The sequence below is a fragment of the Marmota monax genome, unplaced genomic scaffold (genome assembly GCF_021218885.2).
Source record: "Marmota monax isolate L192 unplaced genomic scaffold, Marmota_monax_Labrador192_F-V1.1 WCK01_AAM20220418_F8-fsc00021, whole genome shotgun sequence".
NCBI lineage: Eukaryota > Metazoa > Chordata > Mammalia > Rodentia > Sciuridae > Marmota > Marmota monax.
In genome coordinates, this window is record NW_026695228.1 from 5,273,963 (window position 1) to 5,299,110 (window position 25,148).

The 25,148-nt window shown below is 38.3% G+C and overlaps 1 protein-coding gene across 4 annotated transcripts in view; it reads right to left on the reverse strand.

The window, feature by feature from the left end:
* Gadl1 (glutamate decarboxylase like 1) overlaps positions 1–25,148 on the reverse strand; it is a 185,353-nt gene that overhangs the window by 71,799 nt on the left and 88,406 nt on the right. For all 4 annotated transcript variants that reach the window (XM_046436961.2, XM_058576715.1, XM_058576714.1 and 1 more), the window contains one exon: positions 7,364–7,563. In XM_046436961.2, coding sequence (XP_046292917.1) covers positions 7,364–7,563 — 200 coding nt within the window. The remainder of the gene's footprint in view (positions 1–7,363; positions 7,564–25,148) is intronic.

Below are 25,148 nucleotides of genomic sequence, written 5' to 3' on the forward strand. Positions count from 1 at the left end.
ATACCCACTATCGGTTGTCACCACTTAAAATATTTCTGTACAACTGGTTAATGCTGCTCCTGGGAGAAAGTGTTCCAAAACAGAACTGAATTTTTCCAGTTAAAACTCTGATTTTTGCTGACCAAGTAGACCTGAGCCTTTTGTTGGGGTCAAGGTTCCCACTGCAATCATTTTTAAAGTCTGTAAAACCTCATGTTACTCTCCAGCTGAGTTGAGACTAGAAGTGATCTGGGGAAGAGGGAAACCTGCTGTTTTATTGATAACAAAAGTGTAACACGAGAATTTCCAAATTATGCTTCATGGTAACCATGTTAATAGCACCACATAAAAGAGGTCCCACTGTCAAATAAACCTGAGCACTGCCGGTCCTAACAGACTGCTTCTGTCCATGATTAGAAGTATGCCTGGCTTCATTTAGCAGGCCACTTATTGAGCTGGTTGGCTGGCTTGAGAGGATCACCAGGAACCAGATATTTTCTATCATTCAGCCCACCATGCTGAGAGGTCAGTAGGGTCTCCTCTCATGTTCACAGGATGACCACCACAACTACAACTAGCACGTCCTTGCACAAGGGTCCTCAGAGGAGAGACAAAGCACTTTCTTTTCTTACATGCACCTCTCTATTTAGGTGAGAACATTTTCCCCAAGTGTTCACAGAATGCTTCCTGCATCTTACTGATTGAGTCATACACCCAGCCACATGTGTGGGTTGGGTTAAACCAATGCTCCCAGATGGAACACTATTATCTAAATAAAACATGGTTCTAATGGCAAGTAAGAAGAGAGCCTGGTTGTTGGGTGTCTGTTTACTGGTGACAGCAAAGTTAAAAATGTCTACTACAGGCCTCTTATTGCTCTTGTGAGCACTTGAATTTTTAAGAGAAGAATAAACACTAGTTAACATTTCCTACTCATGTTTGATCATGGAATTATTTTTTGAAGGATCATCTATTAAAATCTTCTGGAAGTCTATTATTCCACAGAGCATAGTTCCAAAATACTAGTTGAAAAAAAAAAGCTATAAATAAATAGGATAAAGATCAGTAGAGTGGAGGAAAAGGAAATAGGGGAAGGGAGAAAAAGAGGGAGGGGGTAATCCTGAGGACTGAATTAAAGCAAATTATATCCAATGCTTGTATAATTATGTCAAAATGAACTCCAACATTATGTATAACTAAAATGAACTAACAAAACAGTTCATTGTTGATTGCACAAATGGTGTGACTCTACTTCATGCACAGAGATGTGAAAAATTCTGCTCCATTTGTGTACAATGAATCAAAGAGCTTTCTACTGTCGTGTAAGACTGATTAGAACTAATAAATTTTAAAAAGTTCATTGTAAAAAAAAAGAGAAGTACTTCTTCTATAAGTAATCTTACCTTCTTCTAAATAAATGCTTAAATGAAATGAGTTGTTAGGAAGGAATCCAAATAAATTTTGGGTCACCTCTGTCTATATTCATAGGGATGACTTATTCCTCACAACTTCTTTTTTCAATCTATGGAAACATCCTAAAAATAAGATACATTTTTTTTAAAAAAACTATTCTTACATGGCAGAAGCCATAAAAAGATGTACATTCAGTTTTGGGGACATAATCCAGAAATCAGAAACTACTTCTATCAAAGGCAAGCCAGGGAGTGAAGTCCAAACTCCTCATTCTCCCTCCCACTGAGCCTGACACAAAAAAGAGGGAAGAAAAAATACATATCAGCATGAGTTTTTCCGAAGTCCTATTGGGGTAAATCTTATATGAATATTCTGACTTGATTCTGAAGCATATATTAATGATAATCTGGCTCCAAAGTGGTTCTCTTTCCTTTCCTTACAAATGTGTTCTCAACATTAGAGACTCTCAGTTCTCCAAATTGTTACATGAGGTCCATTTAAATTTTTTGGATTTCACTTGTCTGTTTTGCAAGCTGTGCTTCTCTTTCTGGAAATAGCCTTTCTAGTCCCTTTCTCAATTCGCCAGCCACTATAGAGTCCCCTTGGACCACCCTGGACAAAGTAAGTTTCTCTCCCAGTCTCATTTTATCCATTGAAATTTCTTCTGATGGCTGCACCAAGCCTCCCAGGACTCTTGAGATTTTTCCATCTGCTTTCAGTATGCTCTGCATATATCCTATCTCATAGCTTCCTCTGATTCATCACAGACACCCACATACTCTATCCTACTGTGATTTTTTTAAAAGTAAGCAATTTAAAGAAAAGAATGAAAACATTGTCCCTTTTAGACTCCATTCCTCCCATTGCCCAGAGAAATCGACTAGCACAAAAGCCCCATTGTGTAACTGCTCACCTTTTCCAGACTGATAACGATACATCCCTCAGCACTCATGCAAGTCTATGAAATAAATTCCACCTGAGAGATTGCAGAGATTGTATGTCAAGGGACTAGATAAATGACACACTAGAGACCAAGTAAAGTAGCAGAAGGGGAGTTTCTGAGCCATGTGTTGTTGTTGAAAAGACTCACACACATGACTCTTCTGAGCCTGCTTTAAAAGTCACCCTTTAGTGAGAATCCATTTAACCCGATTGCCACAACAAAGGTGCAATCAGGATGGAGAGGTGGGTAGATAGGTGGTAAGCAGGTAACAGGTAACTATCTCCACCCCCTGCCCCACTGTAAAACACTGACACCTCTGCTGGGCAGAGATCAGGAATGTGTGATCACATGCTTTGTGCTAAAAAAAAAAAAAAGGTGGTTTTAAACCCCAGCCCTCTTGGTTTCAATTATGCTTAATGATCAATTATGCTTAATGAGACTTAATAATGTTTTAGGCTCCCAGTATTACTGATATTCCAATAACAAAATGAAAAAAGCTTTTCTTTGGTGGGGAGAAGGTACTGGGGATTGAACTCAGGGCACTCCACCACTGAGCCACATCCCCAGCCCTATTTTGTATTTAATTTAGAGACAGATTCTCACTGAGTTGCTAAGTGCCTCGCTAATGCTGAAGCTGGCTTTGAACTCATGATCCTCTGTCCTCAGCCTCCTGAGATGCTGGATTTACAGGTGTGTGCCACCGCACCTGGTTGGATAAAGCATTTTAATAATTAATATTTCATGAGAGAAATATTTTCTCCTCAATTGGAATGACAGGGTCAAATGGAAATTGGGAAAATCTTGAGATATATTTTAGGCTCATTTTTTTCCTTCTTGCTGGATTTCTGACAACCCATAACTTCAGAATCATTGTCCTCCTAAAATCTTTGCTTTACCAGAGAAGAGGGAGAAAGCTATCTGGTTAGGACAGCAGTGCTCACTCTGATTTATTTATTTATTTGGTATTGGGGATTTAACCCCAGAGGCCCTTTTCTTTCTTTCTTTTTAATTAAATGTTACAACTTTAAAAAAAAAAACATTTTTTTAAGTTGTAGACAATACCCTTACTCATTTATTTTTATGTGGTGCTGAGGATCAAACTGAGGGCCTTGCACGTGCCAGGCAAGTGCTTTACCACTGAGCTATAATCCCAACCCAGAGGGGCCCTTTTCCACAAAGTTACATCCTGGTTATTTTTATTTTTATTTTTTTGAGACAGGGTTTCACTAAATTGCCCAGGTTGGCCTCAAATTTCAGGTTTTCTTGCCTCAGCCTCCAGAGTCACTGGGATTACAGGTATGTACCACCTCTCATGGCCAGGCCAGGGATTATGTCTATCAAAATCCGGTCTTTAAATCTTAAAGTCAATATACAGATTTCGAGCTGGCCTTACTGTGCCAGATGTTATCTATGGAAGAATTTTATACTTTTTGGAAATAAATCAGAGTTAGTCTTAGAAATTATGCCAGGTAGAGTTTTCTGACCACGGATGGGAATTATTTTTATTTGTTAAACTCTGAAGCAAATTTCCATTGGTCAGTAGACTTGAGGACAAAATTATTTTAACTCTAATCCTTCAGTGGTTTGAACTCTGCAGCTCACATAATCAACAGTATTCTAGAGCTAAAATATCTGCTCTTGCTTTCCCAGGGAAGAAGGAGAGAGTTAGTTTACTGTGGCAGGTGAGAGCCAGTTGCTAAATAATCCAGAGTTATACAACCCACAGCTGTGAGTAGCTTTCAGTTTACCATGATTAAAATATTTATACCATGGGGGTTGGGGTTGTGGCTCAGCAGTAGAGTGCTCACCTGGCATGCAGGGACACTGGGTTGATCCTCAGCACCACATAAATGTAAAATAAAGATATTGTGTCTGCCTAAACCTAAAAAATAAATATTAAAAAAAAATGTTTACACCATGGAAATTGGCAGACACTACAAACATTTTTTTTTTCTTTTAGCAGCACAACACTGCATATAAGCTCAAGCAAACAGAATAGATCCCAGAATTGAGAAGATATTCTAATATTCCTAAAAAGTAGGGTAATAAAGCAATCAGTGAATTTGAAAAGAAGACATAAAATAGAATCTTTCTATTGTTAGTTTAATATGATCTAAAGAAACTTTAAGTTTATAGTTATACATTAATTCCCAAGTGGATTCCCTTTCCACATGCCTACAAAGACTGTCCTTTTCCTTGGCATTGAGGGGTGGGAAAACAAGGTGACCTTTATGGACCCCAGAAATACACTGCTGGATATCAACAGTATGGAAAGTTAAGGCAAAAAAAAAAAAAAATAGTAACTACTGTGAGTAACAGCAGGAAAAAAAGAGGGACTCTTTTTCAAATATTTAAATATAGGTCACAGAGTCTGCAATGATGCTCACTGAAATGTTAATTCAATTCAATCCAACTTGACAAACATTTACAAACAATAAGTGTTTGTTGAATTGAATTGAAATGTTAACATTTATCCTCCTGTGATATTTCTCTGCAAAAAAATTAGAAAGTATCCTCAGACTATAAATTCTACCCTGAGATGAATGTTAACTTCATAATAAATACGACCATCAAATATTTATACCTAGCCTTATTTCAAGACACCTGTCATTGACTTACTTAGCAGCTTTGACAAAATAATGCAGAGATTCTAACACATTTAAATGCTAGAAGAAAATACAAAGCAGGAAACAGAGCTTCCTGGACTTTAATTTAATGGGCATCTATGAATATTTATAGTAGACTTGCTTTTTTTCACAACTGGGTAGTTATCTCCCTACTTTTAATAGAAATACTTTAACCTTACCTCTACTGAAAGCACATTCTTCACCCAGTTTCAGTACATCCCTTATAGAAGTATTTGATACTCTCCTGGTACTAAGCAAAGACAGTATTGACCAATGCGTGCATCATATTTCCCTGAGAACAGTGACTGACTCCAAGATGGACATTTCCCTCACTCACAAATAAATTATCCTTAAGATTTTTGGAAGAGGAGCATACTCTCCTTCTGACCTTGACCTTGAACCTGGAAGAAAATATATCTGACTCCTGACAGCCACCTTCCTACATGGAAATAAACCCAACATGAAGGAAAGCAGGGCTGAAAGATATAGAAAGATTCAGGCCAGGTGATATTCTTTAAACCCCTGGTCTAAACCATCATTAGTCTAACCTTATAAATCACTTCAGGTGATAATTTACTTTTCTTTGCTTATAATAGCTTGAGAGGTTTTCTTTTACCACAAAAAGAGTCCTAATAATCTAATGCAATGTAACATATCATATCAACTTATAAAAGTCTTTTGAAAGTGCCAAAGTCATCTCTTTACCAGTCTTAATATCCAAGTCCTTTTCCACAGAGTTTGCAGTTCTTCCTGCCAAAAGGCAGAGGCTACCTATTACCTCTGAAAGTTGGTCTTGGCCAGTTGCTTTGGTCAATGAAATGCTGGTAGATATAATGCAATCAGAAGTTTAAAGTGAGCTTGCATGTATGGGCTTGCCATCTTGGGCTTGTTATGGCTATAACAAAAAGATGTCTCAGCATGCCTGTTGGTCCAAGGAAGATGAAAGAAATGTAGAGAGTAGAAGTGTAGAGAGTAGACCTCAATACAGCAGTCACCACAGTATAAAGGGGAGCCACTCCAGCTAACCTGCAGATCCCAAAGAATGAATAATTCCTGTTTAAGATACTAGGTTTCAGAATTTGATGCACAAAATACTCATTTCATTCCCAGAATTAGAAGAGGAAATTTATAAATATCTAAGGAGATTCTTCGGGATTTTGCGAGTGAATAGGGAGTTTTCAGGGCAAATCAGTGGCCAAGCAGGTAAGAATAGCCACAACTTATTTAGCATGCAGCATATGCCAGGCATCATTCCAAGTGATTTGCATAATTATGTTTTACATAATTAATCTCTGCAATAATAAATATTTGCTCTTATTGTTACTATTTTACTGAGATAAAACTGAGGACTACAGAGATAAAGAAACATGCTCAAGTCACATAGTCAATGCTAAGTTTTGAATCCACTTTGTACCGCTATACTATAGTAAATTGGTTGGATTTAAAAAAAAAATCAGTAGGCAATGCTGAGGACTATTGTTCTCCATAGGTTAAGGCCTCATCAGGTTCATTACTGAAACAATGTAGGATTAAGAGTCCAACCTTTTGATAGAGACCCAAAGTCCAGATTTGGGAGAAATCTATTTTAAAGTATTTTAAATGTCTAAATACTTTTTAACACCATGAAGGTCAACCGTATGCAGTGAATGTTCAACAGAACACATTTAAATCTAAATTCAGCTGTGGTCTGTCTTTTTGCACCCACTGATTTAAGTTTAGCAGGTCAGTCTTGCTCAGATGGCAAGTGTCTGGCACCTGTATCTCAAGAGCTTTTCTAATGTCCTTGAACGTCATGACAAAAGCTTTATTTTCCATGATACTAAAAGGCAAGCAAACATGGTGCTTCTGCAGTACCTTTTTCTTTATGCCTTTACACTGTCTCCATATTCTAGTGTACCTGCTTTGTGAGTCCTTAAAGCTACACTCGATTTCCGAATTTCCACATATCCAGAGATTTGGGCTGGTGCTCCCTCTGCCTGGATCATTCTTCACTCTTCCTCATCAGGTCCCATTTAAATGTCTTCCTCTAAGAAGCCTCAGCCAATGTCCCTTGAGTACTCACTAGGGTACCCTCCTGGGTTCTCTTGGAGACCCATGCACCTCTTTTACCAAAAAGGAGAGTCACTTGTATTTTATCTGCCTTCTCATCTGAAAGCATCTCTCATTAGGATATTGGAAGGCAGTTGATAAGACTGCTGTGCTCACAATTCCTAACATATAGTAGGTGTTAAGAAAAATGTTTATTGCATGAAAGGAGAAATTCACAAATAAAAGAACATGTAGAGATCCTGCCAGGGTTACAAATGTTACTTCATTTGGTCTTCCTGTTACAGAGACACGTGGACAGACAGACAGACAGACACACACACACACACAGAGTCACAGAGAGACACACACTCACCTAGATAAAGCAAGAGCACGATTAACTCTTTCTTCAAGGCCTAATGTGCCCAGGGCCTTCCAGGTCATCCAGAACTTGAATGCATCTGGTCTCCTGCTACATTGGATGGACTTGTCCCCTGTGTCATAGCTGACATCATAGAATTTATCCTGCTGGAAGAGATAGGATGCCTTGGCAGAGTAGCATTTCTTAAGAAGGTCCTTTGGGAAAAAAAAATAAGAAAAGATGAAGAGACTGTTTATTTTTAAAATATACTTGGATTTTTAATATTTTTTTTAAAAAATTTTATTCTAATTTGTTATATATGACAGCAGAATGCATTACAATTCATATTCCACATATAGAGCACAATCTTTCATATCTCTGGTTGTATACAAAGTATATTCACAACATTCGTGTCTTCATATGTGTACTACTTGAATTTTGAAAACACACAGAAACAAAACCTGTAAGTTATTCTACTACTGGTACCAAAAGTAGTAGAATATGTCCAGTCCCACTTTATGTCCAGTCCCTGGACACTCTTGGTATGCTCTGATTTTGAGAATTTTGACTCTTTGAGTTAAAAAAAAAAAACCCTCAGAGTTGACAATTCTAGGTTCAGCTCCACAGTTTCACTGATGAACAGGAGAAGTGAGGAGACCATGCCTTCATCCCTGTGAACATCAAGGTGGCCAGTTTCTCAAGATGAATAATCTGGAACTCACTCAAAGTTCCAAAATGAGGACAAAATATTTGACCTATTGTATATGAAGTTATACGATTGCATAAGCAAAAAGCTAGGTTTTAAAACCCTATTCTTTTCAACTCATATCCACAATGAAAGGCCAGACATGACAATAACCCAGGGATGGAAACCTAAGGAAGGAGTTTTGGAAGAGCTCAACATGACCTGCAAGTCCCCAAGGGTCTTTCACATTTGTTTTTGTTTCATATTGGTCTTCTTTACAACCAAACTCCATTCACATTTACTAATTGATTACTTTTCACTAAGAAGCCAGTAACAATTTCCTGTTTATCACCATTTTATGGACTTCACCTTGACCCCAAATTATTAGAGTTTAAACCATGTTGCCCTCAGTGTCATCAGGCATCTACAAAACCCCAGATTTCCTGACCTGTCATCCATATCCCTCACACCCTCCTAAGCTCCTTCATGCCTGCAACACATTTACTGGAACCCTCTGCACTTCCAGGGTAGTCAATCTTCTCAATGTCCCTAAACACGGAATTTTGTGCCATCTGTACCTTTGCTCACATCATTTCCTTGAGCTTGTCTCTATTTTTATTATAAGATTTGACACATTCAAGAGAATAGATGCAATCAGTACATTTATAAATTCTGAAGATCACCATCACTAAACATAGCCTTCCATCTTTATCTAGGTCTACCCTTTCAGCGGGTCTTGTCAAGTTTTTCTTGACAAGACAAGCTTCTGGTCCATTCCATAAGACTCATACTTAGCTGCATTTGTTGGCCTGGCTGCCGTGCTGTTCCCATTTAATGAGTAGTAGTCACAACATTTTCCTTGTGTGTCCCAGCAAGTTCTTGAGCACAGGAGTCATTCTTACCCATTTCCATTTTCATGGAGCTTAATGCTTTGCTGGACACAGCGTGCCCTCATTATGCACCAGGACATGATGCCCCTCCCCAAAGCCACGCTTTACAAGGGGTATGAACAGAAAAAGTCGAGATACTCGTGTTTCTCATTCAGTGCATCTTCCAAACTTTAACAATGTAAAACTGCCAGGTCTGTACCAGAAGCTACAGTGAGACTCCTCCATAGACAAAGAGATCCTAGTAAAGCTCCTTTCTAATCAGAGAATGTATTAAGTATGTTCCATTTGACTGATCAGCTTGCACTTGAGAGAGTGAAAAGAAAATTTCAAGGCATCAAATTCCAAATAAAAGACAAATCTGCCCTTTTAATAGAAGCATTGTCTTGTGTGGACACTAATCTCCATCTAAGTATATTCCATTACCAAAAAGCATGATTTTACATAGTGGTAAACCATTATATACCAAATATGATCGGGAAGTCCAAAATCTCACTCACTATTCACAATAAACGAGTATAAAATAATAATCAAAGGAATGCTAGTTAGATGTGAGGCTGGCTCTGATCCATATTCTTGGTGGACACGGGAAGAGTAAATTGCTCAGATGTAAACACTAAAGTATAAAAAAGCCCCCTACTCTTAAATGTTCACTTTTATTTTGCCACCACTGTCCCTCCCTACCTCAGTGGTCAAAAAATTTGGTTATTGTTTCCATACTATCTGCTATATAGTATAATGTTATAGTATAATGCATTTATTTTAAGTACAAAACATGCACACACATTCACAACACCATAATACACACACTCATACTTGCACCATGATTCGAAATTTGCTTTTATCAAACATGAAATACTTTTTTAAAATCCCCACAGAAATGAACTTTGACCATGTCTCCAGGAAGCTTCAGGGGCTTATATTAGTGACTGAGATGAAGGAAAGTCCCAACCATTATCAGAGGACAAACTGCATCCTCAGAGGCAGATAGGGAAGAAAAGAGCCAAGGAAACATAGAAGAACGAGCAATTGTCCTGTAGTAGTGACGAAGTTAATTTCACTGCACAGAAAAATCCTCCTGCCTCAGGAAGGTTTCATAAAGAACAACTAGAGGCTTGGGATTTACTTTATCGAGAATAAATGAAAACTTCCCCCTAAAGTTTCTGCTTTGCATTTTAGTCAATGTCCTTGTATTAAAATGGATGAGAGGTCCTTTAGTTTCAGGAAACACATTAACTAAGAGAAGAGGCTCAGATCTCTAGAGAAAACAACATTTTGAACTAAGTATATAAAATGTTAATATTTTTGAAAAAAAATAATTACTTATTACTGTGCTATCAAAAAGAAGGACTGGGCTTAACTTACTCATCTTCATAGCTTTAATCCTAGCAGGACAATAAATACCAGTTATAAGAATTCTGGCAACAAATACCCAGTGAGAATACCAATTGCTTTGTATTGTGATATTAACTCACACTGTTCTCAGGGATTAGCAGACATTGCATTAGGACTTGCATAGTGGCAAATGAAAGAAGCTTTAGCAAAAGAAAGAGGAATTTTTATAGGCTTGCCTCATATATTTAGAGGTATAGTCATATATAATCTTCAGGCACAGTTGGATTGAAATTAAACGATATCCATCATCAGGAATCTGCCTTTTCCTTTTGTTCTATTGTCTTCTGTACTGTCACTCCCCAAGTAGAGAGCCAGCAGGAGGCAGAGGAATTAGGGCTTCTGAGTGGGAGCCCTGAGCATGGGCTGTTTAGAGAGAGAAGAAAAATAGAGAAGAAATAGCTTCTACTGGTGAAGAGAAACTCCTTGTCTAAACCTTCAGTAGGATCTTCTAGACCCTCTGGGTCCCCATCTTGGCATCCATCCTTATTGGGGCTGCACTACCAAGTTCCAGCAAGGATCTTGCTGAGTTGGTTTAGAGAGAACACCCCCACCCCCACCCCCACCAGCACCACCAACAACAACAACCTGGATATCTGATCACCTTTGGTATCTCACCCAACTCTTCATTCCTCCTCCTCAGTGTCTGGTTACCCTAGCTTGCCTTCAGCAAGAACCTTGCTAATCTGTATCTCCCTTTCATGGCTAGTGTTTTCTCAGTAATTTTCCATCCACTGACCCCTCATCTGCTCTTTGGCTATAAATCCTCACTGGTCTATGCTATGTTAAGAATTGAGTTCATTTCTATAAATAGGTCTCTTTTTCCTAATTGGAATAATTCCTGAACAAATTCTGTTCTTAGCACGTTTACTGTCCAACTCTGATTTTCTTTAACATTACCCAGGAAGAGAGAGAGAGAGAGAGAGAGAGAGAGAGAGAGAGAGAGAGAGAGAGACTCTTGGCCTCCCCACCTCAATCTCTTACCTGAATCTTCTGCTAGCCAAACCTAGCAGGAAGCCAATTGGCAAGGAAGCCTGGGAAATATGCCATGTAGGAGTCAGCCCTCTTTGCACAGAAAAGGAGAGGAAGGTAAAGAATGGATCGTACAGTAAAGAGAGACAGGCAGTGAGACTCACGCTGCATGAGGACAGAAGCCACAACTTTCATTTTCACTCTATGTGCACAACACCTAGCACAAAATAATCATAATGATCAGAGCTAACATTTATTAAGCTCATACTGTCTGCCAAGCACTGTATATGCACAAACTCATTTAAATCTCACAGTAAACCAATGAGCTAATATTATTATTGCCAACACTGTTATATATGTTTTGCTACATAACAAGGTCCATTTAATTACCTGAAGTCATGTGACCACAAGAAAGTAGGGCTGGGTTTCAAACCAAAGCCGCTTAGGTTCAGGGCCTGAACTCTTAGCCCATTACACTCTGCTGTATCAACAGTAGACACTCAAATATGCGTGTGAGATACTTGTGACACTGGTGATGTTGAAGGATATCACTAGAAACACACAACTGAGTCAGTAGGTTGCAGGTTCTCTTTGACAAGATTGGCTAAGCCACATTTGATTTCCACAGACCAGATCAGAATCAGCAGACCCTTCTCCAGGTGTCCTGACCACATGGGCTACTTTAAGTCAAAATCTTTGTTGTAATTAATTCATTCCCAAATTATGTATTAGTTTCCTGCTATATAGCAAGCATCATGATGCCAGGATCATGGGCTTACAACCCCAGGGAGGTATTAAGCATCTAAGCTAATATTTGTTAATTGAATGTGCAAACTCAAATTAGGCATCAATAGAAGAAAGGCTGGGCTCTAATCTAGAATATAAAAGTGAACTTTAAAAATTATTATGCCAACTCATATTGGCTTTATTTATTTGTTGAGTAAATATTTTGAGTGCTTGAATAGATGGAGAAAGCTATGCAAGCTTGGTGATGTCATGGTATATAAGAAAGTCATTATCCCTAAGAAGTTTCAGAAGGGAAAGGGACAGAAAAACAGGCAATAACAGTACAGTGCTAGGACAGGAGAAATAGCCAGAGCCACAGAAGGGTCACCAGCCACTTCCTTGGAGATGTTATTATACAGGGCTTTTCAGAAGAAATGTGTCATCTGAGAGCTGAGAGGTGAGGAACAGCCGAGTAGGAGAGGACAGAATTAATTCAGTATGACTGGAGCTAATTAATGAAGCCGGGCACAGCTTGAGAGCCCGGCTGCAAAGGTAGAGTAAGATTCCAAGGCACCAAGAATCTTAACTGCCATGATTAGAACGATTTGTTACAAAATCTTCACGGGCTGATATGGATATTACAACTTGAACTTCATTACTCATCTGGCAGAATAAAGTGAGAATCAGCAAATGTGGATTCTGCTTTTGATTTAGTCATTTGGTGTCAGAGCTCAAATCAAGTCACTTAACATCTTGGGCTTCATTTTTCTCATCAACGTAATGGAAATGAGGATGCTTGCTCTATACTACATCCACAGATCTTGTGAAATCTAATGATTTAACATTCATTGGGAAGACCCCCTCAGTCTTTGGCCAAAATCCTATTCGCCATTTCCTCTGTAGCATATTCTTGAGCATCCTGACCTCTCTCATCCTGACCCAGTCACTCAGTCTTTCTTTGGCTTACTCAGAAGAGCTGTAGGGCAGGGTATCAGCTCTAGATTTCCTCACTGTTTATGAAATGAGCATTACAACCCTGTTCACCTCCCCTTTTAGTGGTACCTCTCTGCCTGTTATGGGTCATAAAAGTAGACTAAAATGACAGAACAGATTAAGGGCATTACAAGAAATCTTAGAGCAAAACAAAGGGTTGACCACGATCTTTGTCCTCCAAAGGAGCTGAGCCTGACCGATTCTAAATACTCTTCTTAGAGACCTTGGCTCTTTCCAAGTCTCAGCATGCTAAAATGGAAGACAGAAAGACATTGTGTGGAATGCCAATGGACCAGGGAAAGGAGGGAGGGAACCAGGGCAGGAGGGAGAAAAGGACAAGAGAGATAAAAGGAAGAGAGAGGGAGGGGGAGAGAAACAAAGAAAGCAAGAATGAATGAATAGTAATGGGGGATATTACCCAAGGCAAGATTTCACATGCTGAAGTACAGTTCAGTCCAAGGCATCTGTTTACCTGAGTGTTTTTAAAGCGGATGGAAACCCACTGACCATTTGATTTCTCCCCCAACACACTGAGACTCTTGTATTAGCATACCACCTTTAGAATTTTTTTTTGCCATTTGTGTCTAAATTGAAATTGATGAATGAAGGAGGAAAGTGGAAATATAACTCTCCATCTTCATTACTCCAAAGATGTGTGCCCATGACTTCTATCTTCCTTTGTTCCACCTTCAGCATCACAAATGTTCCCTCTTTCTGATTCTCTAAGTGTGTAGCACAAACCAATATATCAAAGGCCCATAGAGGAAATGAAAGCTGATCAACAAAATCATTTGCAACATCATGACACTGCACTCATCCACCTCCACTCTCCTATCTTTGTCCTTCTATGTGTCTCCTACTTGTCTTTCCTAATCTTAAGCACAGTTATTGACTGATGGTGGAGTTGGCATTTCCAATACTCAACTGTTCATTTACTATTGGGAATCTGCCTTCATCTTTAATCAACCAGGCCTCATCTGCCCTCTGCTCATGATATTTTTCTCCTCCTTCTCCTCCTCCTCCTCCTCCTCCTCCTCCTCTTCTTCTTCTTCTACCAGAAATTGAATCCAGGGACACTCAGCTGAGCCACATCCCCAGCCCATTTTAAAAATATTTTATTTAAAGACAGGGTCTTGCTAAGTTGCTTAGGTCCTCATTAAGTTGCCCAGGCTGGCTTTGAACTTGTAATCCTCCTGCCTCAGCCTCCCCAGCTGCTGTGATTATAGGTGTGCACCACTGGGCTCAGCTGCTCATAGTATTTCTACATTTGACCCTTTATGTTTACCTGTGTTACAAAGCAAGTATCCAAGTATTTTTTCATTTCTGAATTCTTTGGATAGGGTGCTTTCATTTTTCTTGTGGCATTTCATTGATCAGTCTTGTTGGACTTATTTAATTCATTTCTTTTTGTTGTTGTTTTTTCATTCTCTGTTAGAATAAAAATTAAAACTCCTAGTATTGCATTCAGCTTGGAGGGGGAAAATGCTATTATTTTGATATCCAGTCTTTTTTTTTAAACTTGCTACCAAATCTGAGTTCTTGTTTGCCTTTTCCTCTGCACCCTGAAAGGCTAATCTCAGACATATTGTGCTTCATTGGCTACTTGGATGTGTGTAGGAGATTCATATCCTGACATACAGGCTTCTGATGATCATTTTTTGATCAATTGATTGATCTCTTCCCCATCCCTTTTAAGCATTTTCCAGTCACTCATTTCCCCACAAATCAATGTCTGCTTATGTCTCCAACTCATTTTCCAATTCCCACTACCCTCCTTCCCCGACTGCTGGCATTTGGGGATGATGTGAGGTTTGGAAATTTGCTGATACTTCTGGGACTTGTGCTTGAATTTCTCAAAGACTGGTGAGCAGTCTGCCCTGTTCCCTCCTGCATGTGGTGACATATGTGAGCTTGCTGTCCTGCCATTTCAACATCTCCTTTTGTAATTCACGTCAGCCTCCGTTTTCTCAAAATACCGCTGTGCTGTCAGACTTCTGCAAAACTGGCTCCTGGTCTGCCTGAAATAAGGTTTTTTCCAGAAGGTTTCTGGGTGCTATGTGATAGGTGTCCAACAAGATGTGCCTTTCTCCCCTGTTTCAGCTCAGGGACATGATGCTTTCAACATCACAGTCAACAGCCAAGGGACATTCTTTGAGAAAACCCTTTCATTTTGGGATCCTCTGAAATAAAAGTTTTATATGATATTTGTCTTCTACTTTTGGCCTTCAGGTTCATATTCTTTTGAAAGCTCTCAAACTGCTTTGCATAACTGAATTCAGCTTCTCCTTAAATGCACTGGATGTGCTTTTGAAAAGTATCACTTTCCCACTGTGTGTACTGCTTTAGGTTATCAAACAGGTCCTACACCTCTGTGCCCAACTCAAGGCAGGAGGGGTAGGAAGGATCACTGGGTGCATTGGATAGGACTCCTTGGTTCACTTCTGGGCCTCCCTTAGCTGAGAGAGTCCAATCCTCTGGCAGCTCACTTGCCTTCTGTACTTGTTGCCCTAGATCTCTTTCCTCCCAGTCTCAGCAAAATGACTGGAGGAGACAGCAGTCTTCAGGCATACAGAGGAATGAAAGCAAAGGTGGGTGGGGGTTGGGGGTTTTGGAGGCAGACACAGCATGTCCTAGGGGCATAGCTGCTTGGAAACCACAGGACTTATGCAGTTATCAGTATATGGACCTCTAAGAGATCAAAGAAACTGAAACACTTTGCTATATCTGTAAAAATCATTGACTACCCTGAAATATGGAAACACCTGGGGTTCATACCAAAGCCCCTTTCTCCTTTCAGAAAGCCTCCTGGAAGATTTGAGAAAGTAGTGTTAAGTTCTAGGCCACATAGGGATTTTCAGAAAACTGAGACTACTTCAGTGCATGAGCTGAGATCTTTTATTTTTCTCCTGAAGTGTAAATCTTCCTTAAATTCCCCTAACTAAGGGTGAGGATGAACTGATTTGAAAAATGAAGAGACTGAACTAAAAGATATTTTTAAGAAATGTAACTTAATAATTTTTAAACCATGACACTGCCTACAGGAGTGAGGAAAGTTGGACACAGTTTCTTAGAGAATGTTAAGTGCTTCTATAAATAGGCAAGAAGCATCTGAGAGTGCAGAGATCATTTGGCAATGCCTCTGCTCACCCTGCAAGCAGTTAAAAATAGCATGATTGGGCTTCTTTCTTAGGACAGACAGGTTTTGATTTTCCCTAGGTAACGATCAGCACACCTTCTCTATTAAAGATAATCTAAAAGTGTTTTCCAAACTTTGACTACAGCCCACATAAGTAATTGGTTTTTTTTTAAATAGTGATGCAATATCCATACTAATGTACATGAACAGAAACAAAAGTTGGTGGGACTGTTTGCCTCCTTGGCACATAGAATGCACAGGGGCATTTTCTATTCCACTCTAATTTGTTCTATTCATTAAAAGGGAAGAACCAAAAGCTGGTGTGAGTTGCAATGGACACTATAACTCAAAACCAATTAATGTGATGGGTCTTAGCCCAGATAACATTAGAATCATCTGAAAAGTTTTCATTTTTTTAATACTGATGGTTCTTATTTAAGACTAAAAAATATATGAATTTCCAGTGTGGGATAAAGGCAATGTTAATTTTTGAAGCTCCCCAGGTGATGCTCCTGTGGAGTCAACATGAAGAACTACTGCTCTGAAGGGTCTTGACCTCCTCCTAAAAAATTCTGATCTATAATGTTCAGCCTGCATTATATTACATTCATACTAGAGCTAGTGACATCTGAAATACTGAGTTTTTATGAGAACATAAAATTAGGGTGATTATGGGATTTCTTTTGGTGCAATTAGTGCCCATTATCCTCACCTTATTTGTGTGTAAGTGAGGAATGGCTTCCTTCGATGAACCCAAAATAAAGAGAATATGATCATGCTTGAGTCTTAGGGGGAAGGAAGCTCCAAACTATGAACATATGTCTATGGATCATGGGATGGATGTAATGTGCAAATCAAGAACACTAATCCATTCAACTTTTTGATTTACTACATTTTTGTCACATGGAGAAAAGCATTTGTTTCAGAAGCTAATCACATCATCAGAGCTATGAGCAAATGTTGCTCACTTAACCCCTGGGAGAAGAAGAGTTGTGGTCTTTGCTCCTTTGGCGCAGGATACCCAACTCTGACTTTCTGTGATTATACCTGATCTACATTTATTTACACCCTAATTGCTTGCAAAAGGGACTTAAGGCAGCTTACAATTGGGTAGGATTAGGAGAGAAAAGAAGAAGGGAAGGAAAGAGAAGAAGAAACAGGCAGAGGAAGAAGATGAGGAGCAAAGAGAGTTGAGGGAGGAAGGAGAGAAGCTTGAAGAAAAGATGAGGTCAAAGTCCAAAGAAAGTATGATGAAAAAAATATAGTTTAGCCCAGGGTAACACCTGCACAAAGAGTGCATTGTAAAGGAAAAGAAAGAAAAGGAAAAGGATTATTTGCCAACTTTTGGCACACCTGGTAAAATCCCAGTTATCCACATATAGCAAAAGCATCCCGTAGTTATTTGTTTGCTGCTTTTAAACCCTGGATATTTACTGTGTGACTGTCAACCACCTCCCTTTGCTTCATCATATCACATTTTCGTGCATCTGTAATTGAGGATAATGATATTGCACCACAGCCCACTTCCTGAGGATATTTTGATTATTTGTGGCACAGTGTTTAAGTGAATGCCTGGGAACAAAAATTCATTAACACAAGGCATAATTCTTCAGTCTAGATAGATTAATTGCACCTCTCTAAAATAGGTGGACAGGAATGAATGAAATGCTCTCTTTCAAATTGGACAAAACTGCCAGGGGGCAAGGATGCCGCTTTGGATGGAGCTAGAAAAGCAGTCTCATGCCAAGAGCGCAATATTTAATGAAATCAATCTATGTCTCCAGCTTATTCTGATGCTGTTAACCAAGGCATGGTTTCTTCTCAAAAGGAATTTTACACATTCAACAGCAAGGACTCTGGTCTACATATCCTGGAGTTTGAGTACCCTAAAGAGATCTTCCCTCTGAGGTTTGGAAGAGAGGTAGGAGATAGATTATATTGAAGAGAAAAATGCAACGTGGGAAAGGAATTTCTGAAATGCTAAGTTCCTTGCTCTTCTTTGTAAAATTCCCATTGAAGAATTGTTGAAAATTGCTGATATTAGTATAACCATGAAAAATTCTATTTAAACTAGCCTTGAACAAGAGTTTAAAATGAATCAGGAAGCACTTGTTCAATCCTTTGGACAGAATCAAAGGTGTAGTGGACAAGAGCATTTCTTTTTCAAAGACTTATGATAAAATACAGGAATGTGCTACAATGAGGAGCAATTTTTCCATCATACCATGGACATGCTTTAGACAGAAAAATCTACACATTCACAGGTGGCTTACTCCTCAGTTTGGATAGAACAAGAAAAAAATGGTTTATTTTCCTTTTTGGTTTGGAAAACATTTCATACAATTTTCACAGAGGATGGCATTTGATGATCTGAACCCACACTGGCTTATCATTTCTAATTTCCATTGATCTATCAATGCCCTAAAAAAGAAAAAAAAAATTGTTCTGTGATGAAACTGGTTAAATCTGGATTCATTTTCTGTTTTTATTCTAAGGTTGTCTTCTGCCATTTGTAATGGAAATAATGTGGCAGGAAGGGCTATGAATCTCAACCTGAAAGCTCTTTATATGCAAACAGCAAGTAGGAGTTACTCTGGTTAAAAAAAAAAAAAAGAAGCAGAGATGGAAGGAAGGCAGGCAGTCAGACAGAAGGGCTCTCTGGTGAGTTAGATACAGGGGGAGGAGATGATTTCTAGGAGCCTCTGGCCCAGTCAGTCTCTAGGTATGAGAATTATAACCAGCAAATCAAAGAACACACTTGTCTGACAAACTGAGAGTATCCCATTGGGGACAAGAGAACCGGATGTATTTAGAACAACCACACTGCAAATCCTGGGGGAGAGTGACTCTGCCTACAGAGTTTCTGTACATCCTGGGCTGGCAGAGAAAAAATATAATAAGAAAACCTACAGGCAAGGGTCTGAAGACTAAATCAAGTGAGGAGATTTATAGGTCAGCTTTACCAGGCGGGCTGGGTATGTGGAAACGAATTAGAATTAGCAAAATCATCACTAATACTATTTGACTTTCTATTGGTTCTAAAGGAGATTAAATAGGCTTTACCTTTCTAAATCAACAGTTTCTATTTCTGTACATTATTGTAGCTTTAAAACTCATGGTTTATGGGGCTGGAGACACAGCTCAGTTGGTAGAGTGCTTGCTTTGCATGCACAAAGCCCTGGGGTCAATCCCCAGCACCACAAAACACACACACACACACACACACACACAACAAAACAAATAAAAACTCATAGTTTATGGTAAGAAGTGAAGTTGATTCATTACCTGCCATCTTGATATAGGAAATGTGAGCCTGATTGGTTTAAATCCCAGTGCCATTCCTTACTTGAGTTTTGTGAGAAAAAATTGTGGGAATCACATAGGCGAGGAAGAGAATGCCTGGTTTTCCGCAGAGAGGTCACAGCCTGCCTATAGGAAAATGCAAGCACTGGACAGGATGCCCTGCAGAGATTGTCTCTCAGCCCCGTCTCCCAGTACACCAGCAAAATGCTCCCCAGTTGCAGACACTTGGCCTGTGGCCTTGTCTGCACATTACCTCCTGTCCCAGGGACCTCACATTCTTAATTTCTGATGCTTTAGCACTTGTCAGAAATTGAGTAATAACTATTTCATAACTTCAAGTCTACTATGCTTCTACCCCTGCCCTCTGTCCAAGCACAAACAGTTCCCAAGCCGGTCACGCTCAGTGTGTTCTCTAGGAAGTCACCCTCAACTAATGGATCATGCAGTGTCCCAGATCCATGCTGACCTTCAGTGAGCCACAGACATCTGCCTTCTCCCCTGCCTCACACAGTCCTCAAAACTAATACAGTGACATCTTCCCTGTAACCTCTCCTAGCCTGACACTGATGGCCAACAATTTTGGTTCCAGATAATGATGATAAATGTCTTGAATACAAGTGACAACTTTTCTCAAGAATGCCTGAAGTAATAAAGGCATTGAAGGGGAAAAAAATACTATATAGGAAAAGTTAAACCACAGGGGTTCACATTAATCCATGGTTATGCTGTTCAGCCAACATCACACTCTAGAATATACTTAAGACTCTGGCTCCATGAAATGAACCTCACCACAAATCATGGATGAGACATTTCCTCCATCAAGATTTTTTTAAATGAAGGAGAGACATTTGAAAAATCCCGCTCCCCGGGAGGTTTCCTCTTGGATTTCAATTGAAACTTCAAAGTGAAGGGGGCCCTGTGGCTTTTGTAACTGGGAAATAAAACCTATTGGAGCAGCTAAACCGCTCACCCTTGATGTTGCTACCTCACAGGGAGAAAACAATCTTTTCCTTATTATGTATAAATTCTTAGTTCTCACTAGCTCTGAAAACAGCCTTTCACTACACCTCTGGCAAGTTGGATACTGAAATGATACAAAGATTCTGACAGTACTCTAAATGAATGCATTTGTATTTCTGCAACGGAACGCGGAGGATTTAATCTGTACTACGGTGCTAAAACCGATAATAAAATAAAAGAATCATGCCAATATAAGATCCAAAGGTCACATGATAGTGACATGCACTACTCCGTGACAAGGGTATAATGATATGTCCTGGGAAGAAAGTGCCCTTCTGAAAAAGCTGTGAACTTTCTGATAACTGCTGTGAAGTTAGAAATGGGGCAGATGAGATCTACCTTCCCTTTTCCTTTCAGCTTCTGGACCGACTTTAAAACCGGGCAATCCATCTGTAAGTGTTCATGCAAGAGATGTTTGCAACAGACACAAGTTCCGTTCTATGCCAGGTTCACCAAGACCCCTTTCTTCCTTTCTCACCCATCCCTTGCCACTGTCAATCAGATCAGAGCTACCTCACAGGGAGGCTAAGAATCAGGAACCAATACTGAGAGGTTCTAATTTAGCAGCACTAGTCTCTTGGGCACTTGGAGGTGCCACATTTTACCTGTCACAAGATATTAAAAGCAAATATAATTGTTGCAAATTTCAAAATTATATCACTTTGGATATGACATTTCCTTTTTTTTTCATTGAAATATTTCCAATTTTGGGAACACCATTATTTCTAATGTATATTTAGTTTGGTCACTTCTAAAATACTCAAAGTGAATGATTTCTTACACTATGTAGGTGTAAAACATGATTAAGATTTTCCCCCTGAAAGCCTTTTCTTCCTCTGCTTGCTCTCCATTGAACATTACTGTGGATTTCACAAATGCCTCTGAGAAGGGTTCCCAGTTAATTTGTAAAATCTGCTCTTTTACTTGATTTTCACATAAATTTCACAAAACATTAGCACAACTATGCCCCATGCAATATCTGGAATATACTTATACTAAAATATCATATGTCATTTACCTTAAATTAAAATTTAACTGTGTCCTATATTTTTATTTACTGCATCTGTCAACCCTACATTGGGGAGTGAAACCTGCTTCTCCAGCCTGGTCACTGCTGTCTTCTGCTGACCACCAGCTCTGTTCCCAGCTCCTCCTAACAAGGTCTTTCCTTCTTCTTGCCCACATCTAAAGTCCTGCCAGGGCCTCTGACTGTCAGATCCCAAGGAGTCACATTCCTTGCTTCCAGTCTCTCTTTGGGTTCCTTTGTATCTGTCACTTTTGGTTGATCCCCTACTAGCCACCCTGAAGCCAGTGGGAAAACTGGGGCTCTCCCTCATGCCGAGATGCACTCCCTGGCATCTCTAGTTTCCACTTTCCCATATTGACATGGGGGATGGAGGGCGAGGCCTCCCATCTCTCTGAACTTCATCTAGAATTTGAGCCGAAGAGAAAAGAGCCTATGTGTCTTAACACTTACAAGGAGGCTCTGTTCTTCCTAGGTGCCCTGTGTTTGCACATTCATAGTTAACACTTGCCTCCTCTTCCTGTTCTCTTCTCCCCTCAATTCTGAGAACTGTTTATCTGCTTGGGAAAAAGGGTGTGAACAAAAAACTGGTTTCTGGATAACAAGGGTAACTTTGGAGATGAAAAGGTAAAGATTTGTCACTCCATCTCCAATTTCATCCTGATAATCATCCGATTATAGTGAAACATGCCAGAATTTCATGTATATTTCATAGGTATATTTATATATATTTTATTTATATATAAATATATAAACAATATATAATACATGAAAATATATATAATTTTCACACATATATTGTATATAAATCACATATATTTTAATATATAATATATTTATATTTTATATATATATATATATATATATATATATATATATATATATATATACACACACACACACACACACACACACACACTCAGGATCTAACCCTGGGGTGCTTAACCACTGAGCCACATCTCCAGCCTTTTTTATTTTTTATTGTGAGACAGGGTCTTGCTAAGTTGCTAGGACCTTGCTAAGTTGCTGAGGCTGGCCTTGGACTTGTAATTCTCCTGCCTCAGCCTCCCAAGTAGCTGGGATAGCAGGTGTGCACGACTGCAACCAGTTGTCATGGCATCTCTTGAAGTACTTGGAAGATTAAATCACTCTTTGCTCAAAGAGTAATCACCACTTTTATTATAGATTAACTGGAAAATACTTTAAATAAGGACACCCGAAAACAAAACTTAAGAAGTGGAGGCAAAAATGCCCTCACCTGTAAATTAACATTCTCGTAAAACAAAACATAAAGAAAGAAGAAAAAATGAATCATAATTAAGTAAACTTATTAAGGATACGAATTGAAAAATAGGTGCAAGAACTGATTCCTCACAGAGAGAAGGTGATAAGATAAGCAAATCAGATCAGGTAGACATTTTAAAAATATTCTAAGTATTAAGATTAAAGGCAGGGATATAAGATAAGAATATTATAAGAATAAGAAAATGATACTTTATGCTAACATGTTTGAAAGTTTTAATAAAGCATATTATGTATTTGAGACAATATGTTATTGAAATTGACTCAGGTAGAGCAAGAAATTCTTAATTGTTCAATAAAATTGTGAACAACGAGCACAAAAAGAATCATCTCTCCTAAGATTACTGAGAAAGAGCTTCATTATTAATTTTCTCCAGCATTTCTAAAACTGATGATCCCTATGCTGTAATAATTATTTTAAAGCAAAGGGAGTGTTTTAAAACCAGCCCTCAAATACAATTGAATCAAGATAAGATACACACACAAAGAATAGATCAATCTTGTGTAGAGGCAAAATTCTAAAAATATAAATACATTCATACAGTAAAATAACAATTTACTGCAACAAAATGAGGTTAATCAGTAATGAAGAAAATCTATTAACACATTTAACTTTGTTCAAGAAGTAAAATGATAGATTTTCCTTATTAGATAATAAAAAAGAATATGGTAAATCCAATACTAATTTTTAGGTAATTTCTCAAGAGTATTTAGAAAGAATTTGTATCTTAAGGCAACTCAAAAAAAATCTCAAAGAAGATAAGAACACCTTCCATTTATTATACTAACCATATTTCTGGGAATGTCACAGTGCATTGTAATTGTAAACTGATATGAACCATAGATGTTAGAAAGGAACCAAAATTACAATTTAGACTGATATGATTATATTCTGAGAAATGCAAGAAAATGGGCTGGGAATGTAGCTCAGTGCTTGTGTAGCAAGTGTGAGGACCTGGGTTTGCTACAAAAAAAAAAATAGAATTTCATATCTCTGAGAACTAATAAGAAATCAGGTCAAATAGTTAAATAGAAGTAAATACTTTAAAAAGTTTCCTTTATACCAGCATTAACAGTTAGAAGGTTAAAAACAAACAAGATGCTACACATAATATTAACAATTATAAACATTTATAAATAACCCAAGCAAATCATATTAAGTTCTCCTATGAGAAAAGTCAATGAAAGTCTGCAAAGTTGAAATATTTCCAAGTAAAATGGTATAATGATGATGCTTTTTCCCCCCTTCAATTATACTGGGAATGGGGAAGGGACAGATGTGATCATATCAGCTGTAATTGATCCTTATTGAAGTTAGGTGATGGGTTCATGAAAGTTTATCTCTGCTTTATGTTTCAAATTTTCCATAAAAAAATTAAAAAGAACTTTTCTGTGACATAAAAGAGATCTGAATAAATGAAGAGCAATTACTATGTTTCTAGGTGAGAAGGCCAAACTAATATAAAGATGTTAAATATTTTCAAGTTATTTAGTAAATTAAAACACAACTCTACAGAGTAATTCCAGTGGAAGGTTTTTAAACTTTAAAAATTCACCCAAACCATTCAGAAGAACAGATGAGAATACTTCAATTATTCCATAATGTATATGTATATAGTTTCTATATCTATTCATCTATTAAAGGCATCTAGGTTGCTTCTACAGTTTAGCAATTGTGAATTGTGCTTCTATAATATATTAAAGTGGTTACATTACTATAGTATGCTGTTTTTAAGTCTTTAGGGTATAGACCAAGGAGTTGTATAGCTGAGTCAAATGATGGCTCCATTGCATGTTTTCTAAGGAATCTCCATACTGCTTTCCAAATTGGTTGCACCAATTTGCAGTCCCACCAGCAATGTTAAGAGTGTGCCTTTTCCCCACAACCTCACCAACACTTATTGTTGATTGTGTTCTTGATAACTGCCATTGTGACTGGAGTGAGTTGAAATCTTAGTTTTGATTTGCATTTTTCTAATTTCTAGAGATGTTGAACATTTTTTATATATTTGTTGATTGATTGTATTTCCTCTTCTGAGAAGTGTCTGTTCAGCTCCTTAGCTCATTTATTGATTGGGTTGTTTGGTTTTTTGGTGTTAAGTTTTTTGAGTTCTTTATAAATTCTGGGGAATAATGCTCTATTGGATGTCTGTATGGCAAAAAATTTGCTCCCCAAATGTAGGCTCTCTCTTCATCTCATTGATTGTAATTTTTGCTGAGAAAAAATTTTTTAGTTTGAATCCGTCCCATTTATTGATTTTTTAAAAAAATTTTCTTTAGTTGTTAATGGACCTTTATTTTTTTATTTACTTATATATGGTGCTGAGGATCGAACCCAGTGCCTCACACATTCCAGGCAA